General features: G+C 43.3%; 1 protein-coding gene across 6 annotated transcripts in view; it reads right to left on the bottom strand.

The window, feature by feature from the left end:
* Positions 1-297: 297 nt before the first annotated feature.
* The window catches only part of Tbc1d1 (TBC1 domain family member 1), a 214,402-nt gene continuing 186,897 nt past the window's right edge, over positions 298-27,802 (bottom strand). For 5 of the 6 annotated variants that reach the window (XM_078021180.1, XM_078021181.1, XM_005319905.3 and 2 more), the window contains 5 exons: positions 22,653-22,897; positions 20,549-20,708; positions 13,561-13,730; positions 6,633-6,806; positions 298-2,159 (listed from right to left, as the gene is read on the bottom strand). In XM_078021180.1, the coding sequence (XP_077877306.1) occupies positions 1,959-2,159; positions 6,633-6,806; positions 13,561-13,730; positions 20,549-20,708; positions 22,653-22,897 (950 nt within the window). In that variant the 3' untranslated portion in view covers positions 298-1,958. Of the gene's footprint in view, positions 2,160-6,632; positions 6,807-12,019; positions 12,070-13,560; positions 13,731-20,548; positions 20,709-22,652; positions 22,898-27,802 lie in introns of those variants that run through there. The other variant, XM_078021183.1, reaches the window with a different exon arrangement.

Below are 27,802 nucleotides of genomic sequence, written 5' to 3'. Positions count from 1 at the left end.
TCTATCTTTCCTTGGTAAGTTCCAGGCTGACTGTTCTATCTACACCCACAGGCTTGTGTTAATGGTGTTATTGCCCAATGCAATCTTGGAACAGCACTCACTGTCACATACAGCTGGTGGAGCTGGTCCTCATCTGTGCTAATATCCACGCCCTGTGTAGGTGTCATAATACCACAACACCTGGGTAACAATGTGACAGTTAACATTCATATTGGACACAGGTATGCATGAGGCACTCTTGGGCTGCAAACCAAAGCTGCAAAGTTAAAATGAACAAACACCATAAAAACACAGGCATAGGTTATTTATTGTTTTATTGCTTTCTTATTTCTTAATGCAGAGTCAATATTTTTGAATAAGGGTAGTAAGATGTCCAAAATTCAACATTATGAAACATTCAAATAGTAAAATATGATGTGGAAAGAAGCTCTCGTTCCTCCGAGCTATCCAGTGGAACCACTTGGGATAGCAGCTTCTAGACTTTACTGTGTCATCTTGGTAAACCATGACTCAAAGGAACATGAGAACCACTATTCTCTGATCCAGGGGAACAGAAAGGAATCTCAAATGCCAACCAACCATTCAGGCACAGGGGACAGCATTTTGGTCTCCCTTTGAAATGGCCAGGAGATTCAAACGACTCCAACTATAGCAATCCCTCCTTTCATCCGGGACTTAAAAGAGACTCCACCACCACGAGAGTCAAAAGAAACTCCCAAGAAACATAAGACAGACCAGAAATGATTCTGCTGTCAGGGAAGTGAGCTGTGCCCGCACAGTTCTTCTCTAATTCTTTGTAAGAAAACAACCCATTCTGAGAGCACAGGGGAGGGGCCGTACACAGTGACCAGCTGAAACCAGGGCAGCTATGAGCAGCATTTTGCTTGAAGGCACGGGTCCTCATCATCCTGAGGGAGGGCGTTGCTGCTGGGTTCTGAATTCTGTTCAAAACACATGTTCTACCTCTGGAAAACTGTCAGCTGCCATACATCTGATTGCAAGTTCAGACCCATCGTTTTTTTTTTTTTTTTTAAAGTCCCAGAATCTTGGACACCTCTAAAAATCTCAATGTGCCCTGTCTTTCTGCAAGGAACTAGATATCCAAGGGGTGGAAAGAACTCAAAAGAGTTCAAAAAGACATGACTCCAAGGAACACATGGCTGCAATACATCATACAATAGGAAAGGACAAATACATGACTCCATAGTATGAAATGCAGCCTTCACAAAAAGCAAACACCTCGGGCTGCACCACTGCGGGCCACATGCCAGCCACACAGCTGGAGTCTAAACACTGGTGATCTCCCTGAAAATATTATCTACCATGACTTTGATCAACCACACTTAAAAGACCAGCAAATTTGTATGGAAACACTCAATTTCTTTAAAAAGACAAACTTCCTTAAATACCAAGGATAGTAGCCAGGTTTTCTTAAAAGTGATCAAGATGTCCAATTTAAATAAATCAATTTCAGTCCTTCCCCAGGGTCATCTTAGGTTTCCATAATAAGAATAGACAAGGGCCATCTGTACCTCACTGGTGTGGTCATGCAAACCCTCTCTTGAATAACAGACTCACACTTTGCCTGAGGAATCATCTTTGAGCCTCTCCTGCTTCTGGAACCCAGTATTACAAATGCTCTTTACAACATAGTGCTACTCAAAGAGGAAATAACCAGGAAAAGTAAAGGTGCGTTTATTCACGTCCATGCCATCTAAAGCTACTGAGTACAGTAATAAAGCTGGAGAAGGGACAAATCACAACCTAAAACAATAAAAAAAACTGGGACGTGGGCCCTCTATATTGCAAGTTTGAGCTCAAAAGAATCTGCATGTTGGCAAGCCAGTTTCCTCCCTGAGAAGTTTGCTTCACGCTTTGTTTTCTCCCTCCAGCATCTTCTGTCTCTCCTAGTTAAGGCCTGGACAGTGTTGGGATAGTGTACAATTTCTCCGGAACCATTAGTCCCCCGAGGCCTCGGGCTGGGTGCAGTCTGGCTCCCTAGTGCCTGGCTCTGCAGGTTGCCTCCGCAGCTCCTCCACCACCTGAAGCAGGGCGGACCTCTCCAGCTCCAGAGCCAACATGGCCTGCTTCAGCTTGCTCTCACTGGTCAGGAGCTTCTCTACTGTGGCTTCGAGGCTCTGGATCCTACCATTTGCCATCTGGAGAACAGAAGGAGAAATAAGCAGGCACCTGCCCATGGTAACACAGGTGAGGCCGCTGTGCACTCAGCTGCTGCCCAGTCTTGAGAGCACTTTGGAGCCGTGTTTTGGCAGAGACAAGCCTATGGCTGACTATCAGTTCTGGCCACAAAGGAAGCCATTTTTTTTCATTTTCCCTTGCAGGCAAGCTGGGCAGGCCCCTCAAACACCCGAGAGCCTCTAGCACTTTCTTCTCTGCTTTATCTACTCTGTGTGCCAGCTAATGAGAAGGTTGCATAGCACTGGAGGAAACCTGACCCCCTTGACTGTAGGGAGGACAGGAAGACACAGCCAAAGAACCCTTCAGGGGAAGGAGGAGAGTTCAGGGACACCCAGACTTCTTGTGCTGGGCGGCTGAGAGGGGAGCTTTATATATGACTTGACCACAGCCTGGCCTATTCTGACTAATACTACATATAATACTAATATAGCTACAGGTACAAACTGATTCCACACTGACAAATGGTCAAAATGGCTTCCACGTGATGGTCAGAGTACTAAGCTCTCTAACGAAAAATATTTTCTTTTGGTATTGAAAGAATTGAAGGCAGGGGCGCTTAAACACTGGGCTTAAACACCATATAAAATAAATAAAGGAATTGAACGCAGGGGCGCTTAACCACTGAGCCATATCCCCAGCCTTGTTTTTTTTTTTTACCTGGAGACAGGTCCTCACTAAATTGCTGAGGCTTCCTTTGAATTCCAATTCTCCTGCCTCAGCTTCCTGAGTTCCTGGGATTATAGGTGTATATCACCATGCCTGGCTTTCTTTTCTTATTTTCCACAGAAAGACATCACAAACCTAGGGACTTTCCTTTCCTTAGGAACACAGGATGGCCCAGCATTCTGCTGAGAGGGTACCAGGCCCTAGCTCACTGACCAGTCACCACCCTCAGAGGTGAGCAGCTTCCTCACTCTAGCTCCAAACAAGGACTGAGGATCTCATGCACCTTACATCTGCAACACCTAACACATGGGTGCCAGGTGGGCAGAGCTCCCAGGTATTTCTCTAGCAACTGGGATTCCTCTCTAATCCACTAGGCTTGGATTCTCAGGCAACAAGCGTCTGCTCTAGTGGCATGAAGGGGCTCCCTGAGAGCAGGCACAGCTCTGACACTTATGCTAAGGTCCCTGGTGCCTGCCTAGCGCGTGCCTGAGCTCACAGCTATACCCTCAGTGCTCTGGTTGGTACAGGATGACTCTATCTCATTGATCAGTCCAGTCCTTTCCATGCCCCATATATTTGATGTAGAAAAAAATGGTACAGCTATTTTTTTCTTGTTTTCAAAACCAGTTAAAGATTTTTTTAGTAAGAGAATCCCTGGGGCCGGGGTTGTGGCACAACATGCATAAGGCACTGGGTTCAATCCCGAGCACCATATAAAATAAATAAATAAATAGATAGATAGATAAATAAATAAATGGATTAAAGTATTAAAAACAAACAAAAAACGACAATCCCTGTGCTGAACAGAAAACTCAGGTCTAACTCCAATTGTGCCACTAGAACACTCAAAAAAAAAAAAAGACTAACAGGCACAGCTGGTCAGCTCTATGCACATCTCTATGCATTACTCTTCGACCATCAAAATCCTACCCATTGTCAAGGCCTGAACCAGGACCTACCCCATCACTCTGAATTCTCACTGCATTGCAAGGTATACCACACAACTCAGAGAATAGCAAACATGTTCACAAACATGCAGCTTAGAAGTGAGCTAATTTTGCATGGTTAGTAGTGAACTTTGCACAGTCATTTCCCATTCTGCAAGAATGGCAGCTTTCCTCAGTAAGAATGAAGCTCTTTTATAGAGAAAGTCACGTCTTCTCTCACATGATCTGGCGTCCTATAGACTCTAGCTTAGTGTGGGTGCTCAAGAGCTTGTAGTTGCTGATTATAGTGAAAAAATCTACATGCACTGCCATGTGGCACTGTCTGGCATGTCCATGTCGTCATTGGAAGTGCTACTGGGCAAACAGGCTGAAGAACTTCACCTCTAGCTTCTAGACACATTCCTATATGTTTACCAAATAAACAAAAAGGGACTGTGATATGTTCATCAACCATATGAATAGAACCAAGTTAAGAAATAGGTCAATTCTGATATAGGCAGTGTGTGTGTGTGTGTGTGTGTGTGGGGGGGGTTACACACAAAACCTCAGGATTATACTGGACACCTTTCTTGTACAAAATGGAGGCAGGCTTCCCACATGTGAGATGGATAGTCCCAGAGAGGATGAAAAACTACACCTAAAACCCCCACTAACATACCACAACCCAGCCCAACTCTTAAAGAGCTGCAGTGTCCCACTCAGCCTGGTGGTCTCCAGCACAGCCAGGACTCAGTAATTGTGGTGACTGGCTGTCTTAGTCAGGTTTTTCACTGTTGTGACCAAAAGACCTGACAATAACAATTTTAGAGGAGGAAAAGTTTATTTGGGGCTCATAGTTTCAGAATTCTCAATCCACAGATGACAAACTTCACTGTTCTGGGCCTGAGGTGGGGCAGAGTACCAAGGCAGAAAGGTGTGGAGGAAGAAAGCAGTTCAAAACATGGCATCAGGAAGCAGAGTGAGACAGACAGAGAGCAAGCAAGCATGCTCCCCTCACCAGGGCCAAAATCAACCTCCAAAGTCCCACACTCAGTGACCTACCTCCTTCAACCACACCTTAACTACTTATAGTTACCACCCTATTAATCCCTATTAGGAGCTTAACAACTGATTAGGTTTAAAATCTGATAACCCAATCATTCCACCTCTAAGCTTTCTTGCATTGTTTCACACATGAGCTTTTAGGGGACACCTCATATCTAAACCATAACACTGGCATAAACAGGAATCCTGAATGATTTTCCCACAAGTGTGGAACCACTAGGTCAAGACAAAGACCATTCCAGAGAGAACATCTATAATTACCAATCACCACTTTCTTGAGGAATGAGCATCTTTTTTTTCTCAACTCCCTGACCTTTCTAAAGGTCAGAAGCTGTATCAGATGGTTTCCCACTCTTCATCACCAAAACCACCTGGGCATTAGCTTAAGAAAATGAGCCTTTTATGTGAGTCCGCTGGTCTTAACAAGACAGATGCTTCCAGTGCAAATGGGAGCTGCATTACAAGGGTTTCCGTCACATTATATTTCAGGGACATGCTGTTGGCTCAGAAGCCATTTTAAATGGTCACCTGTACTGTGACTTGCACTGTACTCTTGCAGGCCAGATGAGGCTTTCTGTTCCCCTGAGACCTCCCTTCGGGTTATAGCTCAGACTTCTGGGGACAGTGTATACAGGCACATTTTCACTCTTGAAGAGAAAAATGTTTCAGAATGTGACTGGTAGTTAGGACTGGTTAAGGAAAGTATTTTCTGTTTGTTCCTGTTCAGCAAACATCTACCAGGGTCTGCTGGGATAAATGCCTTTCAGACAAGAGCTAGTCTATATTAGGATCTCAAATGCTGGCCCTTCTCATATCACAGCCAAGTTCCAGTCTGTAAAGCAGGAACTTTCTACAGAACAGTCAGGCTCAGATCATGATAGAAAGTTTATTCTACCCATAGCCCAGTAACTCCATAAAATACATATTTTAAGAAAAATATCCATTTTTCTCCAGAGTAACTTAAAAATTTAAAAATACTCTTAAAACAATCCCTGAACAATAACAGCATTCACCCATTTATGACATTAAAAAAAAGTAGAACATATGGCCACTTTATGTCATCTGACTGACAAAGGAGCTATTCTCTGTATCGAGGTCTTCTTTTGTCCTTGTCACACAGATAAGGGAACAAGACAGAGTGGTAACAGTCTGCCCAGGTGACAGTGGGGGTGGGGCTACTCCACGTCTGGCAGGGTCAGGGCCTGGACCGTGCCTCAGTGCTGCTGCACCTCAGCCCTATGTGCACAGCCCTGTGACCTCTCTCCTCTAGGTCCTCACCCACATGGAGATGGACGTTTCAAAGGGGAGCTTGCATCTACACCAAAGATTCACAAGTAACGACCACTGTTTTAGTTAATTTTGTTAGGTAGATTCCTGGGTCCCTTTGCTCCCCTGTCATCCCTCCGCAGACCCAGCTTGTTTCCCTCATGGCAGTTAAGGCTCTCAGCTTCTTGTCATTACTCTAAACACAATCGCTGGCATTCGACTTATAGTGCCACAGCATCCTGAGCCAGGTTGGTCTCTGGGTCTCTCCTAAAAGGGTAAGAAAAAAGCCTCCCAGAAAGCCCTGGGGCCGTCTGACCTTTGCAAGGATAATATGTCTGCTCCGAAATAAAAAGACCCATTCTCCTTAGATACCTTTGATCCCAACTACAAACAGATCAGGGTGAAAAAGGTCCTCTGGTCATGGGAAAGCCCAGTCTGCTGGTGCCTTTGGTGAGTTAATGAACGACTATGCACCATGGTTCAGGAAGCTGTCTAATAAATATGCTCTACCTGCAATTGCTCAAGGAGGTCAAGGTTCTGTTTGCGTAAGCTGCTGTTGGTTTTCTCTAATTTATCCATTCTTTGGTTGTCACTGAGAGGAGAGGAATCAATAAGTTCTTCTTGAAGTACATGGTACTCAACTTCATAAGCCTGTAACTGTTTAGCGATGTCCATCTCAAACACCTGTTAGATACAGAAAGGCCATCAGGCTCCAAATAAGAGAAAAATTTCACATGTAAGCCTACACACACACACACACACACACACACACACACACACACACACACACACACACACACGTCACTGAGCATCTATCAATCACCTCTTCATGCTTAGCAATATGCTTAGCAAGACATGATAAATAAGGAAAACTCTCTATGCTGAAAAGATAATCATTTAATTTGGGAAGAAAGGATAGAAGAGGCATCCAGAAATAATTCTGAGGTAACAAAAAGTACAGGTTCTTGATACTCACCTTCCAAAAGCCAAACCTTAGTTTTAAAAAAACTTCCAAAAATTTATTTTGTTATTACTTATTTTCTCTCAAAATTCTATTAGCTTAGATCAACTATGGGTTAAAGGGAGAAAAAAAAAAACAAAAGAATAGAAGTCTATTTGCACAGTCACCAAAGTCAAAGTTTAATTATAACTCAGCTGAGTTTTCAGAGTTTCAAGAACAGCTAAGTAATGGAACTGTGTCCTTTGCTCAGATATGCTGAAATGAGCCAAAACCCAAATGCCACCCACACAGATGAGTGAATATGAAACAATGCCTGAGTTGTCTCCCTTCCCATCACAGCAGTAGTGATGAAAAAACCACGTGTGTGAAATGAAGCTCTACATGCACAAGTGACTCAGGGATGGTGTCTGTACTTTCTCTTGGCAAGAAAGCCACAGGGTTCCATAGGGCAAGGGGGCAGGGAGTCAGGAGACAGATGCTGCTGTTGCCCAGTATGTCCTCTTTCCTTCCCATTATCTCCCAAGGAACCCTATGGGCCAGGGCCTCCTAGCACAAGGGATGAGGCCCCCATGTGGACCTGAGAATGCAATTGCGCCGGGCCCAGGTGAATGTCTGCTTGATCAGAACACACTCCAGACTGAAGTGAGGCTTTGCAAGAGCAGAGCTACCTCTACTGCATTTCCTTACAAAGCAAGCTCCAACACAAGTTAGAAAGCAGTGGGAAGCTATCGTCCCCTGTTGGCACCCTGTGAACATCCAAGCTACCTCCCTTGGCATCAATTTTTCCCCCCAAAGCTATGTTTACTTTGTCACAATTGCCAATAATCTTATTTTCCATGAAGGTGAATTTTTCATCTTCCTGGTTTTCAGTTTAATGCAGTGATTAACACTAAACGGATTCAAAAGTCATTCTGTGACTAAGAATTAAACTACAAGAGATCATGCATGAGACCATGAGATCAAGTGGATGAGAGAGAGAGATAAGGGGACTGTGTCGAACTGATTTCCCTTGGCCTCCAGAATAACCAAGAGGTCAGTGGCAATCACCACCTCCATGTTACCATCAAGGTCACTGATGAAATGGTGGCTCTACTGGAAACTCTAAATCATCTTGAGAGCATTACTTAACCTCCCCATCCTCAGTTCCTGGCCTCCAACATGGGGCAAATGACACCACCTACCAGTGCTGAGAATGAAATGAGATGACTCACACAGCACCCTGCACATGCCTGGCTGCACACACCTGTCACAAACCCCCACTTTTCAACATTGTGCCTCAGCAAAACTAGAATGGGTGCCATGTCATGGAACTTTTGAAAAGCAAAAACCACAAAAGTGCTGTGGCACCTCTGTGTAATTATAAATCTGGTACTAAATAAGTGCCATAAACACAATTACTTATTTTGTCCACAAAAAATTTATTTTTAAATCATCTCTTAACCTAGAAAACTCAGGAACAAAACCTCAGTTTCTTTACACATTTGGATGACCTGTTATGACTAATGGCTCTCAGCTGTGGCTAAAGGCACACACTCTTCCAGGCCTCCATTCCTCTGTAGGAGCCACTTTGGGTCTTAATTGCCTCGGCTTAATTGCATCAACCACCTCCTGATTGCCAAAACACTCAACAGACCTTGATTCTGCAGTTATGCCCCAGAATTGATCCCAAACCATGACAGTGTGTGGCGGGTGGGGAAAGAATCCTGGTTCCTGAACAATGTGTTTAGCCCCAGGCAAATTACTTGGGCAAAGGACAGAAGGGGTGGTGGTGGCAGGAGGGATCCTTGTCCTTGCACACTTAAGAGGACACAAGCGACACACTGCTGGTGCCAGTTTTAGCTAGAGAAAGAACAGGAAGGCCTAAGATTAAAGCCTGAACAAAAAAAGAGAAATGTTAAAGACACCTAACCCCACAGGACGGGGACAGGGATGTAGTGGAGGAGCAGTGCTCAAGTGCTCAGCTCATCCTGCCACAGCTGCAAGGCACCTGGCCCCTCTGAATGTAATCTTTCTTCTGGATCCATGGCAGGATGACGGCACTTGAGTTGATCTATGCCTTCCCACCATCCTGACTCTCAGTTTCAGGAAAGTTCTAGAATTGGAACAGGAGAAAAGGGAACATTCTTTTCTGTTTGCCAAAGTATGGATTAGTTATTACCCGATTTTCAATATCTTGCCACAAAGATAAACCATTCATTTTTTGTTATTAAAACAATATAGCTACATTATAGGAAGCTTGCAAAACAGAAGAAAAATTACTAATAAAATTCCCATCTTCTATTTCTTTTTATCCTTATTTCCATAAATGTTTTTCTAGTTAAAAACAAAATTTCCTCTCACTTTTTTTCATTTAATAGTATATTCTAAGAGCTCTTTCATGTTGCTGTGTCTTCATAACCATAATAAATGACTTCATGCGTCCTACCCACTTATTGTACCATGACTATGTCAAGTGTTGGATATCTTATTACTTTCAAATTTTTGTATTATAAATGACAACTCCAAAATAATACCCTTATACAAATGGACTTTCCATATTTTGGATTATATCCTAAGGATACATTCCAAGAACTGAGATTACTGAGTTAAAGGTTTTACATGTTACTGCTTGTGACACATATTGCCAAATTGCTTCCCAAGTGGAAACAACAGTCAAGGCACAATGTCACTGCCAACGTACCAATGTGCCAGATACAGTATACCCTAGGTGCTGTATCCTGGCGTTAAAAAATGTCAGTTTTGTCATCTAGTAGGTAAGCACTGTATATTATGCAGAAATTTAAATTATGCATGAATCTAAGTATTTTCCCAGACAAGTGTTTACTGGCTCTCCCCTTCAGTGGATTGTTTATGTTCTTCATTTGCTATGGGAGACTCAGGGTTTCTCTTTGTAGTTCATGGACACTGTATAATAAAAGCCTTAACTCTGGTGGCCTGCAGAACTAGCCACATACTTTCCACCTTCCTAATCCCCAGACCCTGCTTCCCAATCACCAGGAATGGACAGTGGGAGCAGCTGGCATGGGTGTCGGCAGCAAGGGGAGCACTGTCTGTGGTAAATTTAAAAACAAAAAAGTCGACTAAGAGTTGGTCTGCTTTTATTACCACCACATGTGAGCAATTTTAAACAATGCCAGTGGTAAAATACTCTCTCTACTGTCCCACCCTCTTGGTGGGGCACTGTTGGTCCTTTTACAAAACTAATCATTTCAATAGTGCAAACTGCCCAAGACTGGAGGGCTCCCTCCCCAAGGAGCAGAAGAAGCCACCTCACAGTTGCAATATCTTCTGAACACAGGAACTTTGCTAGGGTTTTGCTTTCATCCTACCAAGCTCAATTGCAAGAGACCAGTTCTTAAAGTTTTAGAGCTTTCAAATGGTCCTGTAGAAGTGAGTCCCCTTCTTGTAAAAAAGTGATCTTGTAAAAATAAAGACTCTGACTCAGCGGTCTGGGGTGGGCTCCAGAGTCTGATCTAATGATAATGCTGGGGCCACAACGAATAGACCCAAAGGATGCTGAAAAGAGACCACAGGCTCTCCCTCCCAACTGTGGCTGGGGTCAGCAGATGCTAGTGTTTACATGCAACTGACAGTTCCTTCAGAGAGTATAAGGTCACACTAAGGAACTGTCATGGAGGTTTTGGAGACCCTGGGTCTTCTATCTGCACTGTCAATGCACTGTGGCTGATCCCAACCTGGGTATACTGAACTAGAGCTCCAGAACCCTGTCCTTGGCCCAAAAGTCTCTCTTCCATTCAGAATGTTGACCAAGCTGACTATAGGGACAGCACATAAAGAAATGGGGCTATAGCTGTCACAGAGAACCCCCCAGACTCTACTCTCCCACTGCAACCTGTCATCTTCAGGGCCCATGCTCTGAGGTGTGCAATGAGCACACATCACCTTCACCCCGTGGACCGCCCAGGTTCAGGCCTGGCAGCTCTAAGCCTGCTGAAGAACTGCACCATGCCCAGATCTGATCTCCACACAGGACTCAAGACTCAAGCACTCTCTGGCGGGGAAGAGATAGCCAGGCTAACAGAACACTCAGATGCCAGGTTCTAGACAAAAACAGAAGGCAAGGAGACTATGCAGAGTTTATCTGTTTTCTACCAAAATCACTGCTGAAATGAAAATCTGGGCCCCCATTGCAGATTCTGTGCAACCTACACCCTTACACCACCCCCTCCCCCGGAAGGGGAGAGGTCTGACTGCTGTAACATCCCAGGAACCTGGAACTGCCCATTCTCCCACTCTAAGCCTCTGGCATGTGTTGTTATCTTCCAGCTTAGGGGTCAGCAAGCCACAGCTTGTGAACCAATTTGTTTCACTTCCTATTTTTGTAAATAAAGTTTTATTGCAACACAGCCAATTCATTCCTTTACATGTTGTTGATGGGTTTTCAGCACTACAAAGGCAGAGCTGAAGAGCTGCAGCAGAGACCTTGTGAGCTGCGAAGCCTAAAACACTTCCTGCCACTCTGCAAGGTGCTGGATGACCCTGACTTATTCTTCCAAGTCTGTCTGGATTCTCCCACCTGACTCTAGCAGCAGCCTTCAGGAACCCATGGCCTTGCCCCTGTAAGCCCTGCCCTCAGGCATGCAGTGCCGGGCATGTTACTCTCTAAGCCCCGTTGCCTTACTATACTAATCCTAGACTTGTTAAGGAGTCAGTGTAACACTGAATGCCAAATTCAAAACAGTTACCTGAAACAAATCAGGTACATCTCTACACAATTTCTCTTCCCATTTGTACACTTCCAACATTTAGAGGGTACCTGATGACTACTAGGATATCAGGTACTTTGGGTAAGTACTACCCTTTATGGAATAGGGGAGAAATGGGATTCTTCCTGGAGTTCCACACCCAGAAAGTAAACGGAATGTCACTGAGAGGCCTGTCCCAGAGCCAGGACAAGCTGGAAGTGGGCACTCACTAGATGAAGATTTGGTCCAGGTAAGCAAGGCACTCTGGTTTGCCCAGCAGCTATGAAACAGACAGAAAAAGAAATAAGAAGGGAATAAATATAAATATAACACAAATTAAATAATGCAAAAGGCAGATAATTCAGTATTAGGATGCAGATAAAACAAAGAAAGCTCCATAATTAAATGACTCCCAGAGGCACTGAATGTTGAACAGCTGCTAAAGCAATTTGAGATGAGACAAGTTGAAGCCCCACCCTTCCCCTCCACTGCAGAGTGAGTGTGGGCCAGTAAATTAACCACTTTATATCCTCTCAGGAATGCGGTCATGACTGAATGAGATCATATGTATGTGTAGATTCCCTAGAACCTAGCAAAAAGCAAGGACTCAATAAGCCAAAGCCATCCACCTCCAGAGGATTGTGCCAGGGAAGTAAAATAACATCAAGAATGGAGCTTATTAGTTAGCTCAAGATCAGTGTGAGTGGGAAGGAAATCCTCTTTCACACTGGTTTATGCAATGAGCAGAGGTCCAAAGTAACAACAGGTATGAAAACTCTCCTTTTTCAGGCCAACTTGTGCTTAACACCTAAGATGGAGCAGCAAATGAAGATCAAAAACACTGCATCTGGATGCAATCCACTGGAACTGCTGGATCAGCTGGACTATAAGAAATCTCCAGAATAAGGATTAAAAAAAAAAAGCTTCATTCTATTATTTGCTTTTACCTGACTGCTCTATATTTTCATTACATTTGGAACAGGTTCTAGACTTAGGAGAGGCCTGACTGCTGACTATGCAGTGACCCAGAGATGAAACCTCTTCCAGCACATTCTTGGTCACCTGGCCTCTGGACACTTGATGAGGACTGTCTTCTGCTAAACTGCTTAGCCCTTCATTATCAGCAATAGTTACCGCAAGATTCTTCCTTACACAGAACTGAAATCTACTCCCAGGACCAATCCAAACCATTTACCATCTAGCCAAGTTGTAATTCTCAGCCAAATCCACCTCTAAAACTCCACCATTTCAGACAGCAACAACTCTACCACAGAAAGAAACCAGAGGCACTGCAGCCACAGATGTGGAACTGAAATCTGGGGGAAAAGCACAAAAAACTACACAGTCATAGAATATATGCCCCTAACACAACTCTGCTATCAAAGAGTTAATTTCAATTAATACCATTCAACAGAAAAATCATTCATTTTATGAAAGTCTACACTGTACAAATGTACACATTTCAGGAGAACTACTAGAGCCGAAGGTTCTTAAATGAAAGCAACTACTGATGACTTGAACTTGCTGCCACACCTGAACACTGCCCCCAAGTTTCCTTGCATCATTTCACCATGACACTCACAGCATATACACCCAGGCACACATTTAATCACGCAGCATATATTTGTGATGTGCCTCCTACACGCCAGGCACCATGAGAGATGTTCTTCAGAACAGAAAGCAGCAGGAAACAGCTTCTGCTCAGAAGAAATTTAAGCTTTTACAGACCCAGGAACCGATAAGTATCTGGAAGGTCAGGACTGAATCATACCTGATTGATGGTCTTCTCCATTTGTACCAAGCCCAAGTTAGGTAGTGTGTTTTTGATAAAGTCCACTATGGTTTCTAAGTTTTCATGCTGCAGAATCAAGGGCTTATGGCTTCCCAAAAGACTCAGAGCCACTTTAAATATGACCTCTGACCCCTGAAGAAAGATCATATCTGGGAAAACAGAAACAGAGTTAAGTCATGCCTGTTTCTGACAAAATACCATTCTGTTTCCTTTTCTTCACATCATAGAGCAGAAGGGTAGGAAACATAACCCCAAACTGCAAATTTTATTTTCTTTTTCAGAGTGTGCTATTTCAGATAGGGTTGTCAAGACAATACTGCAAATAATAAAAATAATAGAAAAACACACTGCTTAGACTTTGTCACAGGTTCATATAAATCTTTCTTTTCCCCCACTCTGAAAATGATTTAAATTCAAGTATGCTTTAAAAGTTATATTGAGAAAAAGAAAATGGTTTTTATTTTTTCTAAGAATGTTCTGGATTTTAAAGAAGTTACTAAAACATTTTTAAATGGATAAACTGAAAGATATTTTTATGGAAATTAAGATAGAATAAGTAAAACAGTTTTCTAATAATGGATAGGATTAAAAAGATCTCTAAAAACTGTAAAAAGTCTACACCATTGCAAAAGCACATTATATAAATGAGCATCCTGAATTTCAATATAATAATGGATGAAAAAAAACACTTTTCTCGCTAAGGAGTTTAAAGAACTTTGTCAAGGCTACTTTCAAGTTCTTGCTATATTTTTGCAGAGAAACTGGCAAATCATAACAACGCCTATATTTATATTACATAGTGCAAGGGCAGGCAGGCAAGTGGCCAAGTCAACCAGTTGAAAGCAACCCAGCCATCTCCCCCTTTCTTGGAGAAGTGACTCCACTGGACAAAGAGAAGCAAATGTCCTGAGGTTAAAGCATAGCCATAGCAACTAGTAATTAAGTGACTAAACTCAGACCAGTTATCTAATAACTGGAATAATAAGCATAAGAAAAAATATACAATTTTAAAGACACAAGTAGAAGTAAAATCAGAGGCAAGAGTGAATTTCTTTCTTTCTTTTCTTTTTTTTCTTCTTTTGCTTTTTGGCTACAGGCTAATGGAAAGAATGAAGCAGTTGTAAATGTCAATTCAAGAAAACTGAGGGGAAAAAAAGAGGTTAGAGAATCCCTGCTAGGCCACCTTTCCAGGTTTGGTCTGATAACATGTAAAAGCCATTAAGCAGCAGCAAAGCAAAGGCTGACTGCTGCTCTGCCTGTAGGGAACTCAGTCAGAGCAGTCTCCAAACAAAGTGCAAAAAGCAGAAACAAGGGGCCTGGGAACCTATCAGGTTAGCCCTTGAGATGCTGTGACTTCACAAAGCCCTAACCACAACTGGAGCTGGTGCTAGCTGGGACAGGTCCTATGCTAGGTGACGGCAGTCCTGAGATCAGCCTGCCATGGCTGATCAGCATGGGTACCACACAGCTTTCACTAACATCCCAGCTGCTGACGGTCCTAGGTGGCCCCAGGATGGGAAGGGATGCCAGATCCCTGGTATTCTTACACAGGGCTGGCTGTCGAGGCTCCGAAGACAATTAGAGAACCAATGGGATCTTTGAAAACTAAACTTCTTCAGGGAAGTATGATCCATAATGAGGCAGTGCCATGGAAGAATATTCCAGCAAATGTTTATTAAAAATATGGTCTATTTATGTAATTCACCACTACAGGAAATAAAATTAAAAGATCTATAATAGTACAAGATGCATTTTTAAACAGAAATGATATTGCTAAAAAAAAGACAAATTAGATTTGAGGTTAGTGGTTAAGCTAGTACAACTTCCTTTTAATATATGAACATTTTATAGCTTTACAAAAATTTCTCTTTCAGAATAAAAATTGATCTTTTTTTTTTTTGCAAGAATCTTGGGGAAAGGATTTCATTGTCAAATAAATGATTTCTTATGGCTTGGGATCTTTAGTCTCTGAGGAACAAGTACCTTAAAACTGTACCTTAAAATTAGGTGCACTATCACCACATCTAAGCCAACGGAGATAATTACTGGGAGCTTTCAAGAGCATGATCAAATATATAATCCAGATCAGTGGTTCTGAAGTCAGCAATAGGTCTTCTGACTTTCATATCCTTAGAATCTTTGTTTTCACAATGACTTAAGATAGTGCTTCTTACAATTCTAAACCAGGACTTTTTTGGATTGTATGAAGAAAATGAAAGAAAATTTGGAGAAGTGTTTGTGTGTTTGTCTTTTTATTGCTATGTTAAAAAAAAATATAACCCTGGTCATGTGTATTTTATTGGGTCTGTTTGCATTTAATGGAATAAAATGGAAAGGTTCTTTCCTATATTACCCAAGACCTTCTGGAGCACTCTTCCTGAGGAGTTTCTTCTAATTTAACTTAAGCATTAGTTGCTATCAGGCACTGAGGATTTAGCCATGAACAAAAGCACAAAGAAGAACTGCAGAGACACCAATGCATGCTGGCTTGGTAGCCAGGGTGCTATGAGGATAACGAAGATGGGAAGGACCAAGGATGGTGAGTGCTTGAAGAGCCAGTGGGAACTGCTAGGTGAGAAGTCAGGCAGTAACATCCTGAGCAGTGTGTAGGTGGGGAAGGTGTGAGAGAAGCCCCTCCTGTGCAGGGGACTGAAGGCACTTTGGTAGAGGGAAGAACACTGGCTATGTGGGGCAGACTGTGGGGTGCACAGCCAGCTCATCAAGGCCTTCCACTCCCACTCTGGTCAAGGCACGTAAAGCCTTCCGCAACTGCCCACTTTACCTCTGCTCTGAATGGGTCAGTGCCTTGGCAAGAAGGTGACGCTAATGACATCTAGGTTCTGAGTCTCATCCCGGCAAGAGCTCCTTAGCTTAAGAGAGAAAAGGTGCCTTTTATGGGGCCTACTGGCAGTCGAGATGAATGCTCCATTCACACCTCCCACACCTCCTGCTCCCAGTGCCCACTTCAGCCCAGAAGCTTCTGGTAGACTGGGTAGGTCTTAAACAAGAATTTCATTTGGGTACCTGATGAAAGAACATGCTGAAAGGGCTGAAGGAAGACCCCCTCAACTGGCATGGGACAATTGGCCTCCTAAATCTTATCTGACAGGGGCTACAATTGTGGCTCAGTGGTAGAGCATTTGCCTAGCATGTGTGAGGCACTGGGTTTAATCCTCAGCACCATATAAAAATAAATAAAATAAGGGTATCATGCCCATCTACAACTAAAAAAAAAATTTTTTTTTAAATCTATCTGACGGCATTTGGGAGAGACTCTATATTTACATAATCAGTACTTCCCCCCTCACTCTAGAAATTTTAGAAATTAAAGATAATTTTTCAATGGCTGTAAAATAAGTTACTATAATCCCCCCACTGCTTCACCCCAAGTATTTTAGTTTTGTATGGCTTCCAATCCATATCCATATCCATTTGCATGCTGGATTTTTTCAAACCAGTAATGTCCTGGGAAAGGTGCACTGAGGTCTTCACTGGAAACCACTGTATGCAGAGAACTGTTGGAGGCATCAGCAGCACTGCAGCAGCCCAGGCACAACCTGCAGTCCATCCCTCTCCATAGGACTTTCCTCCTGTCCCTTCCCTTTCCTCTCAGTTTTTTCAAGCCTCCTAGAAACACACAGGAAGCTGAGGGAATGTTAAATCAGGCTGACTCCACAACTTCGCACATTATTCGCTGAGAATTCCACTAGCTACTTCCCTTTAGAGATGCTGCAACAGTCCTGTTCCCATGTTCCAGCGTACAGGACCTCTATTTACAATCCTGTGATCTCAAAGTGAAATTTTCCTCTGTGAACTCACGTGGTATTCTCTTTCCCAGCCACCTGTCTCTGTCCAGGCTAACCCCTCTCCTTGACTTTCTCTCAGGAGCCTGTGGCCTGCTGGTTGTGGCACATTCCTATCAGGAGCAGATGGGGAGCTGACAACAACTGTCAGGAAAGCTGACAACAACTGTACAGATTCGTTCCTTCTGTCCTTTTGTTACTGAGGAATGAACGCAGGGGAGCTCTACCACTGAGCTACATATCCAACTCTTTTTTTTTTTTTTTTTAAATTTTTGAGACAGGGTCTCAACAAATTGCCCATATTGGTCTTGAACTTCCTATCTTCCTGCCTCAGCATCCTGAGAAGATGGGATTACCATCTACAAGGCATGCACCACCACACCCAGCTTACTATACAGATTTTTAAAAACTCACTTCATTGTCACTGCATGACATTGCCTGAATGGCCAGACGGTTTCCTGGCCATACAGACATACTTGTTTTCCCAGTCTATTTTTGTCCTAAAACTTCACTAAAGCCTGCATTGCATTACAGGTGGCTTATGCAAAACCCTCAGTTTCATGCCCCACCACCTCGTCATCTCCTTGGCAGGACATCCTAGAGGAAAACACTAGGAGCCCAACACTGCAGCCTCCTCCACCAGTAGGAGCAAGCAGCTCCTATTTTCTGGATTTTTCTTCCCTACAGGAAGATGTGGTTAGAAGGTGAACAGAATAAGCATTTTCCCCAAGGCCCTGCTAACCTTCAACCAGAAACATATAGAGGAGAGCAGTGTGGCACCAGGCAGGATGACAGCTAATCAGTGTGACTACCAAGCATGGCTGAGGCACACATATTGTTGGTAGCTGCCCTTCAGATAGCAAATCCTTGATTTCCTTAATCTGAAGTGACCTATAATTCATACGTGAGCTATGCTGATGCAAGCGGAGAATCTTTTACTGATGTATAAAACAGTGAACAGTCAACAAAGGTCCGTTTGTTTTTAGGGTTTATCCAGGCTTAAAGGCTTATAATAAAATGGGCCCCAGGCCAAAAAAGATGAGAGTCTGGATGGCAGGCTTCAGAATTTAAAACTAAGCTACCTTCCACCTGGGGCTCAACAAACAGGGTTAAAGTCACCAAAACTGTATTTAGAAATGGTTTTTAAAAAACATCTTTTCAGTGGAACCAACTAAATTGTTCAAGACCTGAAGGCTATAAGGACTATGCAAAAACATCCAGTAGAGTCTGCAGAGTGACGTCACAGCACAAGGCTTCCTTGAGCTCCCATGGCTGCCTGTAATCCCTGGCGCCCTCAATCAGCCAGACAGGAACCCACTTAATCCAGTAGGCAACACTGGCACCTTTATACTACATAAGAAACTCCAAAACCCACCACTGCCTCCACAGAGAAAAACATCCTCCTCAGCTTTTATTTATGAACTCATTTCTAGAAGGAGCTTCAGAGAGCTCTAAATTATTTCACAACAGAAGGGCTCTTTGCTTCTTTTTTCATGTCTTTTGCCCACTTATGCAGCCTAAGGAAAGACTTTTCCCCAGAGCCCAGAACTCCCTGCAGGCAGAAGCTCCAGCAGTGGTCCACAGGCAGGGGTGACTCAGTGGCCACCATGCAGTTCCTCCAGCTCCAGCTGGTGGTCAGCCCAGCTCCCTGGGGAGGACTTTCTTCCCAAACCATGGAATTCAGTGCCTGGGCTATTTTCAAACTAACAAATGGCATTCTCTCCTCTCTCCCTCAATCTTCAGTCCTCTTTGTGACCTTGTATGAAAAACAGAATTATGGACATCATTACCGCAGATGCAAGTATGACTGCACATATGGTGTGATGCTGCATTGTGTCCAACCAAAGTTGTGCTGCAATTGTGTACAATGAATCAAAATGCTTTCTGCTGTCATGTATACCTAATTAGAATAAATAAATTTTTAAAAAACAGAATTATGAGAAACTATAAGTAAGGTGGGTTGATGTATTTTTTAAAAATTTATCCAAAGTAAAGAAAGAAAAAAAAAAACCACCATAGAAATCACTGGCAACAAAACAACAAGAAAAACTGAAGGCCACAGCTAGAGATCTAATATCTGTAATTTTTCCCCCGAATACTAGGGATGGAACCCAGGGTTTTGTGTGTGCTACGCAAGCACTCTACCACTCTACCACTTTTTATTTTATTATTGATACAGGGTCTCACTAAATTATCCACGTTGGTCTTGATCTTGGAATCCTCCTGCCTCAGCCTCCCAAGGAGCTGGGATTATAGGGTACGTCACCATACCTGGCTTTTTATATAATATGTAAAATTTACAAAATACACCTGAAATAGTAATATCAGTGTTTCTCTACATTCCCTTTAAGATGTTCTTTGATTCTATAAATAAATCTTTGAAAGTATAAGATTACATGTTTTTAAACTATCAAATGACTTTCCATAAAGGACATTTCCTTCACAATAAAAAAATAAGTGAATAGAACCTGAATTGTCAAAAATGTTAGTTTCATTTTAAATTGGGGAAAATAAGTCGTACAAGAATTGATTGTGCTCATGGTATTTCACCAGGTTCCCGATATGCAAAAGGATGGCCCTAGTCCCTGCTTATCTCAAGGAGACTGTGAGACTTTACCCATGAACTCCCATGCTTCTCAAAGAGTAAAATCAAGAAAAGGGTAGGTGTGGCCCACAGACAACCTAAGGTCACAGCAGGGCATAGCCGTGGGTGTGAGAGGTGTCAGGGTAGAAGAGGAGAGAGTCACCCACAGAGTTGTCTCAGAACCTGACGGAGAGGTCTTCCAAAGTAACTAGAGAAAAGAAGAGCTAGAGGCAGCGAGAGCAAAGAAGGGAAGGAGGACACAGAAAAGGAACCCAGAAAGAGTACCAGGCCAGAGGCAGGGGGCAGAGAGGCTGAAGACAGGGCTCCTGGCCAAGTCTGCCCCACCAAGACTCCCTTAGGGACAGCCATAGGGCTGTGAGGGGAATCTGACTAAACTCTCAAGGTAGAGACAGCTAGGGAAGCTTCTGGAAATCCAGGATGCAGGAGTCCCAAAACCAACCCTCACTAAACTCAGCCTGTCAGTAATACCCTGCTCCTAATGAGTGGCACAGTTACAAAATTAAGCAGATCCAGGATTAAGTGACAAGAAATGCTTCTTGCTCCACAGGAGAATGCTTACCAAAGACTCTGGCTACGAAGCCCAGTGGGAACTGCGAGGCGAACACGGTGAGGAACCAGGGTGCAGCATAGAGACTGGGGCCGATCTCGTGCTCCTCCAGGTGATCATAGAGGTCTCTGTGGTAGTCGTGGAGAAGCCGCGACAGCTGGTACATCTGGATCTGCAGGGACAGGTGCCCACGGGTGCTGAGAATCCAAGATGGGCGCTGTACCCCAACTTTCCCATCCTCACGCCTAAGGGAATCATGGCCCTTTAACCTTTCTAGTTGGCTGAGGCAGTCGCTGACCTCAGCTATTAACTCCTTCAACAGCGCTTCCTGGGGGACCATGGTGCAAGAGGCACTGGCTGGGAACAGGCCCAGGACACTAGTGTTAAATACCCTAACACTCTCTTTTACCGTCCTCTGTGTCCCTTGGCTAAGGGAATCTCAACATCTGCCTTGTGCTAGCATTTCAAAAATTCTTATACGAATACATATTCTTTGAGAAACTCGGATGCAGGTGAATTAGAAATACAAGGCCAGTCTCTCTGCTGAGAATAAACTGAGGGCATGTCACAATTCCAGAGACATCCACCATACATGGTTCAGTTCCCTGTGAACTCACAAAAGGCAGGACAAATGTAATTTTTAGATTTATAATATATGGAATACATAGATCCGGGGTAAGATCATATAGGAAGTTAAGTATTTTTCTTAAGGTGAATAACTTTTTCCAATTAAAGTTCGACTCCAAAGTCAAGATGTCCTTCCTCAAAGAATGTTACAATTCTGGCAGGAAGCTCACTCCAGTTCCCAGCAGCCCCATGGCTCTCAGGGTTTTTTTTTTGTTTTGTTTTGTTTTGTTTTTATCCAGCCCAGCAAATCCATGGCCTGGCCTAAGGAAACAATAACCTTTAAAGAGGGTCAGAATCCAACTGAGATGCTCCAAGCTGGGTATGTACTACCCTAAATGAGGAAAAATAAAACCACTTTCAGAGGCGTAAAAAATAAACTTCTCTTAAACATCAGCCAAAGTCTAATCAACTGAGGCCACTGGCCCCTGAAAGATTTGTGTGTTATGCTGAATTATAGGAAATTAAAAAATTCCACTTTGATGACGATGCCTCTACATTAAAGATAATGAAGGGAATGGAGGAAAAACCTGACAATGTGTGGAAAGTACTTTGTGGGTCAAATCTTTTAGTGGACGGAACAATCCCTCTACGAGATTCGTGTTCATGTGGTTCATATTCACAGGTTGAGGCAGAACGATCTTCATGTAATTTTGGATTCTCAAAGTCCTTGGCTCTAATGATACTTTCTAAGGCTCTGAAATTACAGAACTCTGCTGGGAAATGAACATATAAACACAAGTTCCAACATTTTAAGCAACAGTTAGATATATTCCCAAAGGAGGATCCAGTGCTCTTCCTCACTCTGAAATGTGGAGGGCAGTGCCCGGCGTGTGGACATGCTGCTCAGTCTGGCCTCCTTCAACAGACCTGTTCCTTTAGTAGATACTGCCTACGCCCACTCCACCCTGGGTACCACTGTTGAAACTAGAGACACAGCTTCAACACTATCACAACCTCCCCTCCCATGACGCTCACACGCCAAGCAAAGCCAGAAAACAGGTCAACGAGCAAATGAACAAAAAAAAGGTAATTTCTGGCAGCAAAGATGTTATGCCAAAGAAATGAGGAGGCTGATGTGACAGTGTGCTGGGGTGCAAGAGGGAGGTCACAGCATACAGTGATCAGGAAGAGCTTCTCCCAGGACGTGGCATGTGAGCCGAACCCTGGATGATAGGGTTGGGAAGCAGGTCTCAGAGGCAGAGACCAGTTCTGCTACTTGTTAGCTGTGTGACCTGGCCCAAAGATGTGACTGCTTTGAGCCTCAGTTTTCCTATCAACAAAATGAGCCAATTAATAGTATCTTCCTATAGGTCATTGTGGAAGTCTACAGAGCACAAGAAACAATGTCTCGCACAGAAAAAGCTATCAGCAATGTCAACTATTAGAAGATTATCAGGTGTTAGAAAGGCTCCCTAGGTTTACATGAGAGGGACAACACAAATTTTTAGCATTTATTTTTATTATTAAAGACATAAAGAATGTTCTATACCTGTAAAATTATCATGTCTGGCCGGTATTGCTTCCGCAGTCCCATGTCAAACATCAAAAACTTGAGCATTTTAAACGCCTCTTCCTCACTCATATGAAGAAGCAAAATGCCTGCCACAAAGCTGAGGCCTTGGCAGTATCCTACTTCCTGGTCTAGAAGTGAGTAGGCCTTCAAAATGTTGTAAAGTGACAGCTGCCCTGCTCCGAGCTGGGCAGAGAAATACGGATGTGTTGGAAAGGTTCGCCCTGGGAAGAGAATACAGAGAAATTATAATGAAAAAGAACGACTACTGAGCCAGAAATGCAATGTGCTTCAGATTAAAGCAACAATCTTTAGAAGCTGGATCATAACATAAATCAGCCTTTAACACCACCTCTGCTCTCTGAACAAGGTCAGCTGGTTGTTTCTGGAATAATGTTTGCAATTCAAAAATCAGCAATAAATCAAGCTTTTTATTTTTTTGGTGGTGATTCAGGTGAAAAAAATCAGAATGATCTTTGGTCTTGCAAATGTCTACATTTCAACAGAAAACAAAAAGAAAACCATTGAACTTCCATTCTCAAGAGGAACATGATAGTCCTGGTTTCTTGAGCCCCCACCCTACTCTCTTGTTACAGGCCCCCCAGTCAACCTTTCCAAGACCACATGGACTCTGCTGGCAAATGCGTCTCATCGCATGCACATTTATGTACTCCAAACCACAGGCATGTCCCCCAACAGGCTGCCGGGCAGAGGGTGTTTCCTTTCACCCAAGAGTTGCCTTACAGAAGAGTTAAAAAAAAAAATAACAGAAACGTCTCAAAAATCCTGATTATCTTCACCAAAAGCTGACATTCAAATAAAATGGTGGGGGGGGCTTTTTCTGTTTTTTGTCCCCTCCCTCTGGAATGTGACGCACAGGAGGCGGGTTTCCAGGGAGCATAAAAGCTCCTGGCTAAGATAGGATATTTACAGGCGCGCTTGAACACAGGTCAGGTCAATAGAGGTGCATCTGGCCACATGTTATTTATAGTTATTTGGTCTCAGCAGAGGAGGGAGCTAATTTATATGTTTTCTTCAGCTTCTTGAGAAAGTGGTTAATCCATCCAGATGGGCTGGTCTGAAGGTGACTGAAGAGTATGACAACGTCACGTCTTTTCTGTTCTGTAGTCACTTCTTTACGGCTCTACCTCTCCCCAACAATTCTTTCCTAGATATTCCTTGTCTATGTTACTCTGCTGCTAAAAAGTAATAAAATTCTCCGCAGTGCTCACAGAACAAATGTTCTACTCTACTAGTCTGGAACCCTGCCTACCCACCTCCCACCTCTGGCATGTACAGCTCTGAGTAGACTATTTAGTTCTCTGAACCTCGGCCTCCGCTTCTTTAACATAAGCAGAACAGCAAGACACATATCTGGCAGATATATACCACACACGTTCTCAAGACCCCACTTCCAAACAAGACAGAGAGAAAAAGAGGTATGTATACCACAGTTCTGAAGTACTAATGCAAAACAATTTACATTCAAGGTAGAAGAGTGACCCTATATTACTTTATTAACTATAATGTTCCACATGAGCCTGGAAATTTTACTAATGTACTTCCAGAGGCAAAGGAAAGTTTCAGCTCAATAACTGATTTTCACAAAATTTGAAATTCAATTGTGCAGAAAAGAGAGCTGTCATGTGCCATCTGTGGGCTGTGTGCAGACCGTTGCTCATGGTAGCCTAGTGAGGAGATAAGTGGCAGTGGGAACTTCCCTTAGCACCCACCACAGCGACTGACCACCTGATGCCAGTGAACTTACCACTCAAACTCTGCTAAAGATCCCACATGCACCTGAGACAGGTGTGACCTGAGAAGATACCAATCAACCTGACTACTAGACATCTTGAAGCAAGACTCAGCCCCTGAAACCTTATCCTTGCCTTTGATGTACCCTGTTAAATAAAACACCAGAGCCATCTTCTCTTTGTCTAGTTCCAGAGCTAATGTGGACAAGATCTATCAGGGTCTTTGTGTTTGTAAATATATTTCTGAATGTTTGTGTTTTGTTATTTACTAATTATTTGAGACATTTTAAGTTTTAAGGTGGCTTACATTCTCCTGGGCAGGAAGAGCCACCCCCCAATGAGATACTGGCAATCGACCCTGTTAGAAAGCTACTATAAATTCCAGGTAATAATAATAAACATTATCACCTCCTAGATTCACTGAATACCTGTGAACCCTAGCCTTTCCCATCTTTAGTTACTACTCAAACCAGTCAAGTCATCCATGTTGCAGAGTCTTAGAAAGTGTAACTGATTTTCTTTATGCCAGAAACTTATCAAGCTAGAAAAAATTTCCCAGTGTGTTCCATGAGATTCTAAATGCGATTTTCAGTCACAGAGTGCTGTACTCAGCACAGTAAGATGGGTGCTCAGGTCCACACCAGGTAGGGGAAGAGCCCTGAGCCTCGGCCTTCAGCTCCTGACTGGCGGGAGAATGCCTTGTCCATCTGACTCTGTGGTGCAGTCCATGTTCTACATTGTATTCTATTCCTATCTTACCTTCTTAGAGGTCAACAGTTCACAACTGTGGTCAGTCTGAAGGCCCTTGGTGGGGGTTGAGGGTCTCCCTTTCAGGGGTCACCCTTCTGTTTTCTAATTACAGATCTGAGGAGTCAGTAGGTTTTTTTTGTTTTTTGTTTTTGGTGGACTTGAAATAACATAACCACAACACAGAGAATAAAGCAAATATGATAATCCAGCTGATTCTATTTAAATCAGATATGCAAGACACTTAACTGTAAAACATCAGTCTTCTTACCTTTTTTGAAAAGCCATTTCCATAATACATTTATGAGTTTATTATAGTTATTTTAAAATAGATATACAAGTATTTTTAAACTTTATCAGTTTTAATTTCTAATGTAGTAAATATGAACAGGAATTGTTCATATAAACAAAAACTCTTTGGGCTATTCAATAATTTTAAATAAAAGGGATTCTGGTGTCAGAATTTTTGAAACACCACAACTTTTCACATTCCTGACATAGACCAGATATGGAGGACGAGGCAGGCCACTAGGCAGAGAATGGACCATTCGGATTAAAAAGGTTCCCAAGAAAATCCATATTCATATAATCCAGCACTGGTGCTGCAGACTGCTAGCACCCCAAACTAGCAGGCATTGAGCTGGCACTAGGGAGAAAAAACACAGTTCCTAAAGACCATACATGTGATGCTCATCTGCAGTGGGTTCTGGGGCCTGGAGCCTTGCACAGCACACACTGAAGACATGGTCAACCCCTTGCACTTCACTGCTCACTCAGCAGTCACCATGAGCAAAATATTGTTTGCTTTAAGTTCAAAGTTTGTGGAAAGAGGTTTTAGAAGTCTCACTCTCACCCCAAACCCAGAAGCACACTGGCTCTGGAAGACTTCAGCTTAGGGAAAAGAAGCTCACTTCTGCAAACTAGAAGGAAACTGGATAAAAACTGTGAAGAGCTTCCTACAAGTACATTGAAATAAGAGACCTGCCTCTTTAAACTTCTACAGTTTACCACAAAGTAGAGAACTGCAGATCTTTACAATTTCTGGCTAAAGCAGTCTACCTTCATGTGCAAAATGAGAATGAGACCGAGAGATTCAGTGGGGAGCAAACATGAGCACAAAGAAAATCCCCTAATTATATTAAAGCCAATGTAATGATTTTTGTGACCTAGAACTTAACTTTCATGGAATGCTCCACCATCTAAGTGTTCCCAAGGAATTGCACTCTAAGGGATGCTTTTCCACATTCTCCTCCCCCTCCCCACTCCAGGGGAAGGGTGAAGAACCTTCCTTAGCAGTTTCCAGAGGAATTGCATCTGATTACCTGGGGCTGGTTGAACATGTGCCTTCCAGGCTGGCCCCTCAGAAATATGTTTATAAGCTCCTCAAGGGATCCTACAGGTGGCCCTTGCCCAGTGCAGTAAGGAGCACTGTCCAGTCTGAGTGTCCTGCCTCATTCTACAGAGCCCACCTGACCTCACTTTGGGTGAGGCCCCTGCTTACTCTGTCAACTACACTGTAACTATTAGTAGAGGCCTGAGGCCTCTCCACAGAACCCTGGGGCCACCTGCAAAGCTATTCAGTCTGGCTGAGGCTATGAATAGTTGATTACTAATGACTTTCTTTTGCTCCTCTCCTCAGGGGCCTGGAGATCCCTGAATCTTTGCAGTAGTTCTGGAAACCAGCAAGCCCACCCAGACCTCCAACTCTTGGGCTGGAATGCCTTCAGCAGGTAGCTACCTCCACCTGGTGATGCTGTCTGGCCTCTCCTGTGAGAGGAGGGATTCACGTGGAAGAACCCTTGACAGTCCAGAGACATAGAATCCCTGCTAAGACAGAGAGCAGGGTGGGAACTCATCTCCCACATTACTTCTTAATTAATGTTTAATTAATGTGTGTTATAGGTCAGTAAAGTGGTGCACTGGGTAGGGCCTGATGAATCTCTGTGCCCAGAAGTGGCATTTTAAATGGGCTTCTAGATACCCTGCACCAGTCAGATGAACTCAGGCTGCCCACGCTGCCAGAGTGACACAGTACACGTGTCAAGGATATACTTGGGTCAAGACTGCAGCCTAGGACTTGTCGTGCTTTAACTTCCACTTGATTGTGTGTGTGTGTGTGTGTGTGTGTGTGTGTGTGTTGCTGGGGATTGAACCCAGGGCCTTGTGCATGTGAGGCAAACACTCTACCAACTGAACTATATCCCTAGTCCTCCCCCCACTTATATATTTTAACCAGAGGTTTAAAACCTGCCTGTTGTCTGGAAGAAAAGGAACTGGTCCAAGTGTTGCGAAAGAATTTTTCCTTGCCTTTTTAGAATCCATAGAAGTGAAAGAATAGTGGACTTCCAGCAATGAGGCTGTCAGTTGAGGGTGTTTATGGTGACCTCACATAAGGAACAGCGAGTGTCTCCCTTCTCCTTGCCTGGCTAGTGCTGGCAGTACTGTGCCACATCTATTGCTGGTCCTTGCTGACAGGTGCAGTGGGAGTACTGCCTTTTCTTTCATATTTGGGTTGGAGTCTGGTATGAGAAACTAAAAACTTCCATGCTAAAAGCCAGAGAAGGGCCTAAAATTTATCTGCAGCAGTCTTAGTAAGTACTTACCTGTCTGTCCAGTCCAGGCCTCTGC

Source organism: Ictidomys tridecemlineatus, chromosome 9 (genome assembly GCF_052094955.1).
Source record: "Ictidomys tridecemlineatus isolate mIctTri1 chromosome 9, mIctTri1.hap1, whole genome shotgun sequence".
Lineage (NCBI taxonomy): Eukaryota > Metazoa > Chordata > Mammalia > Rodentia > Sciuridae > Ictidomys > Ictidomys tridecemlineatus.
Note: the sequence above shows the minus strand (reverse complement) of the source record. Positions and strands in the feature narration are given on the sequence as shown.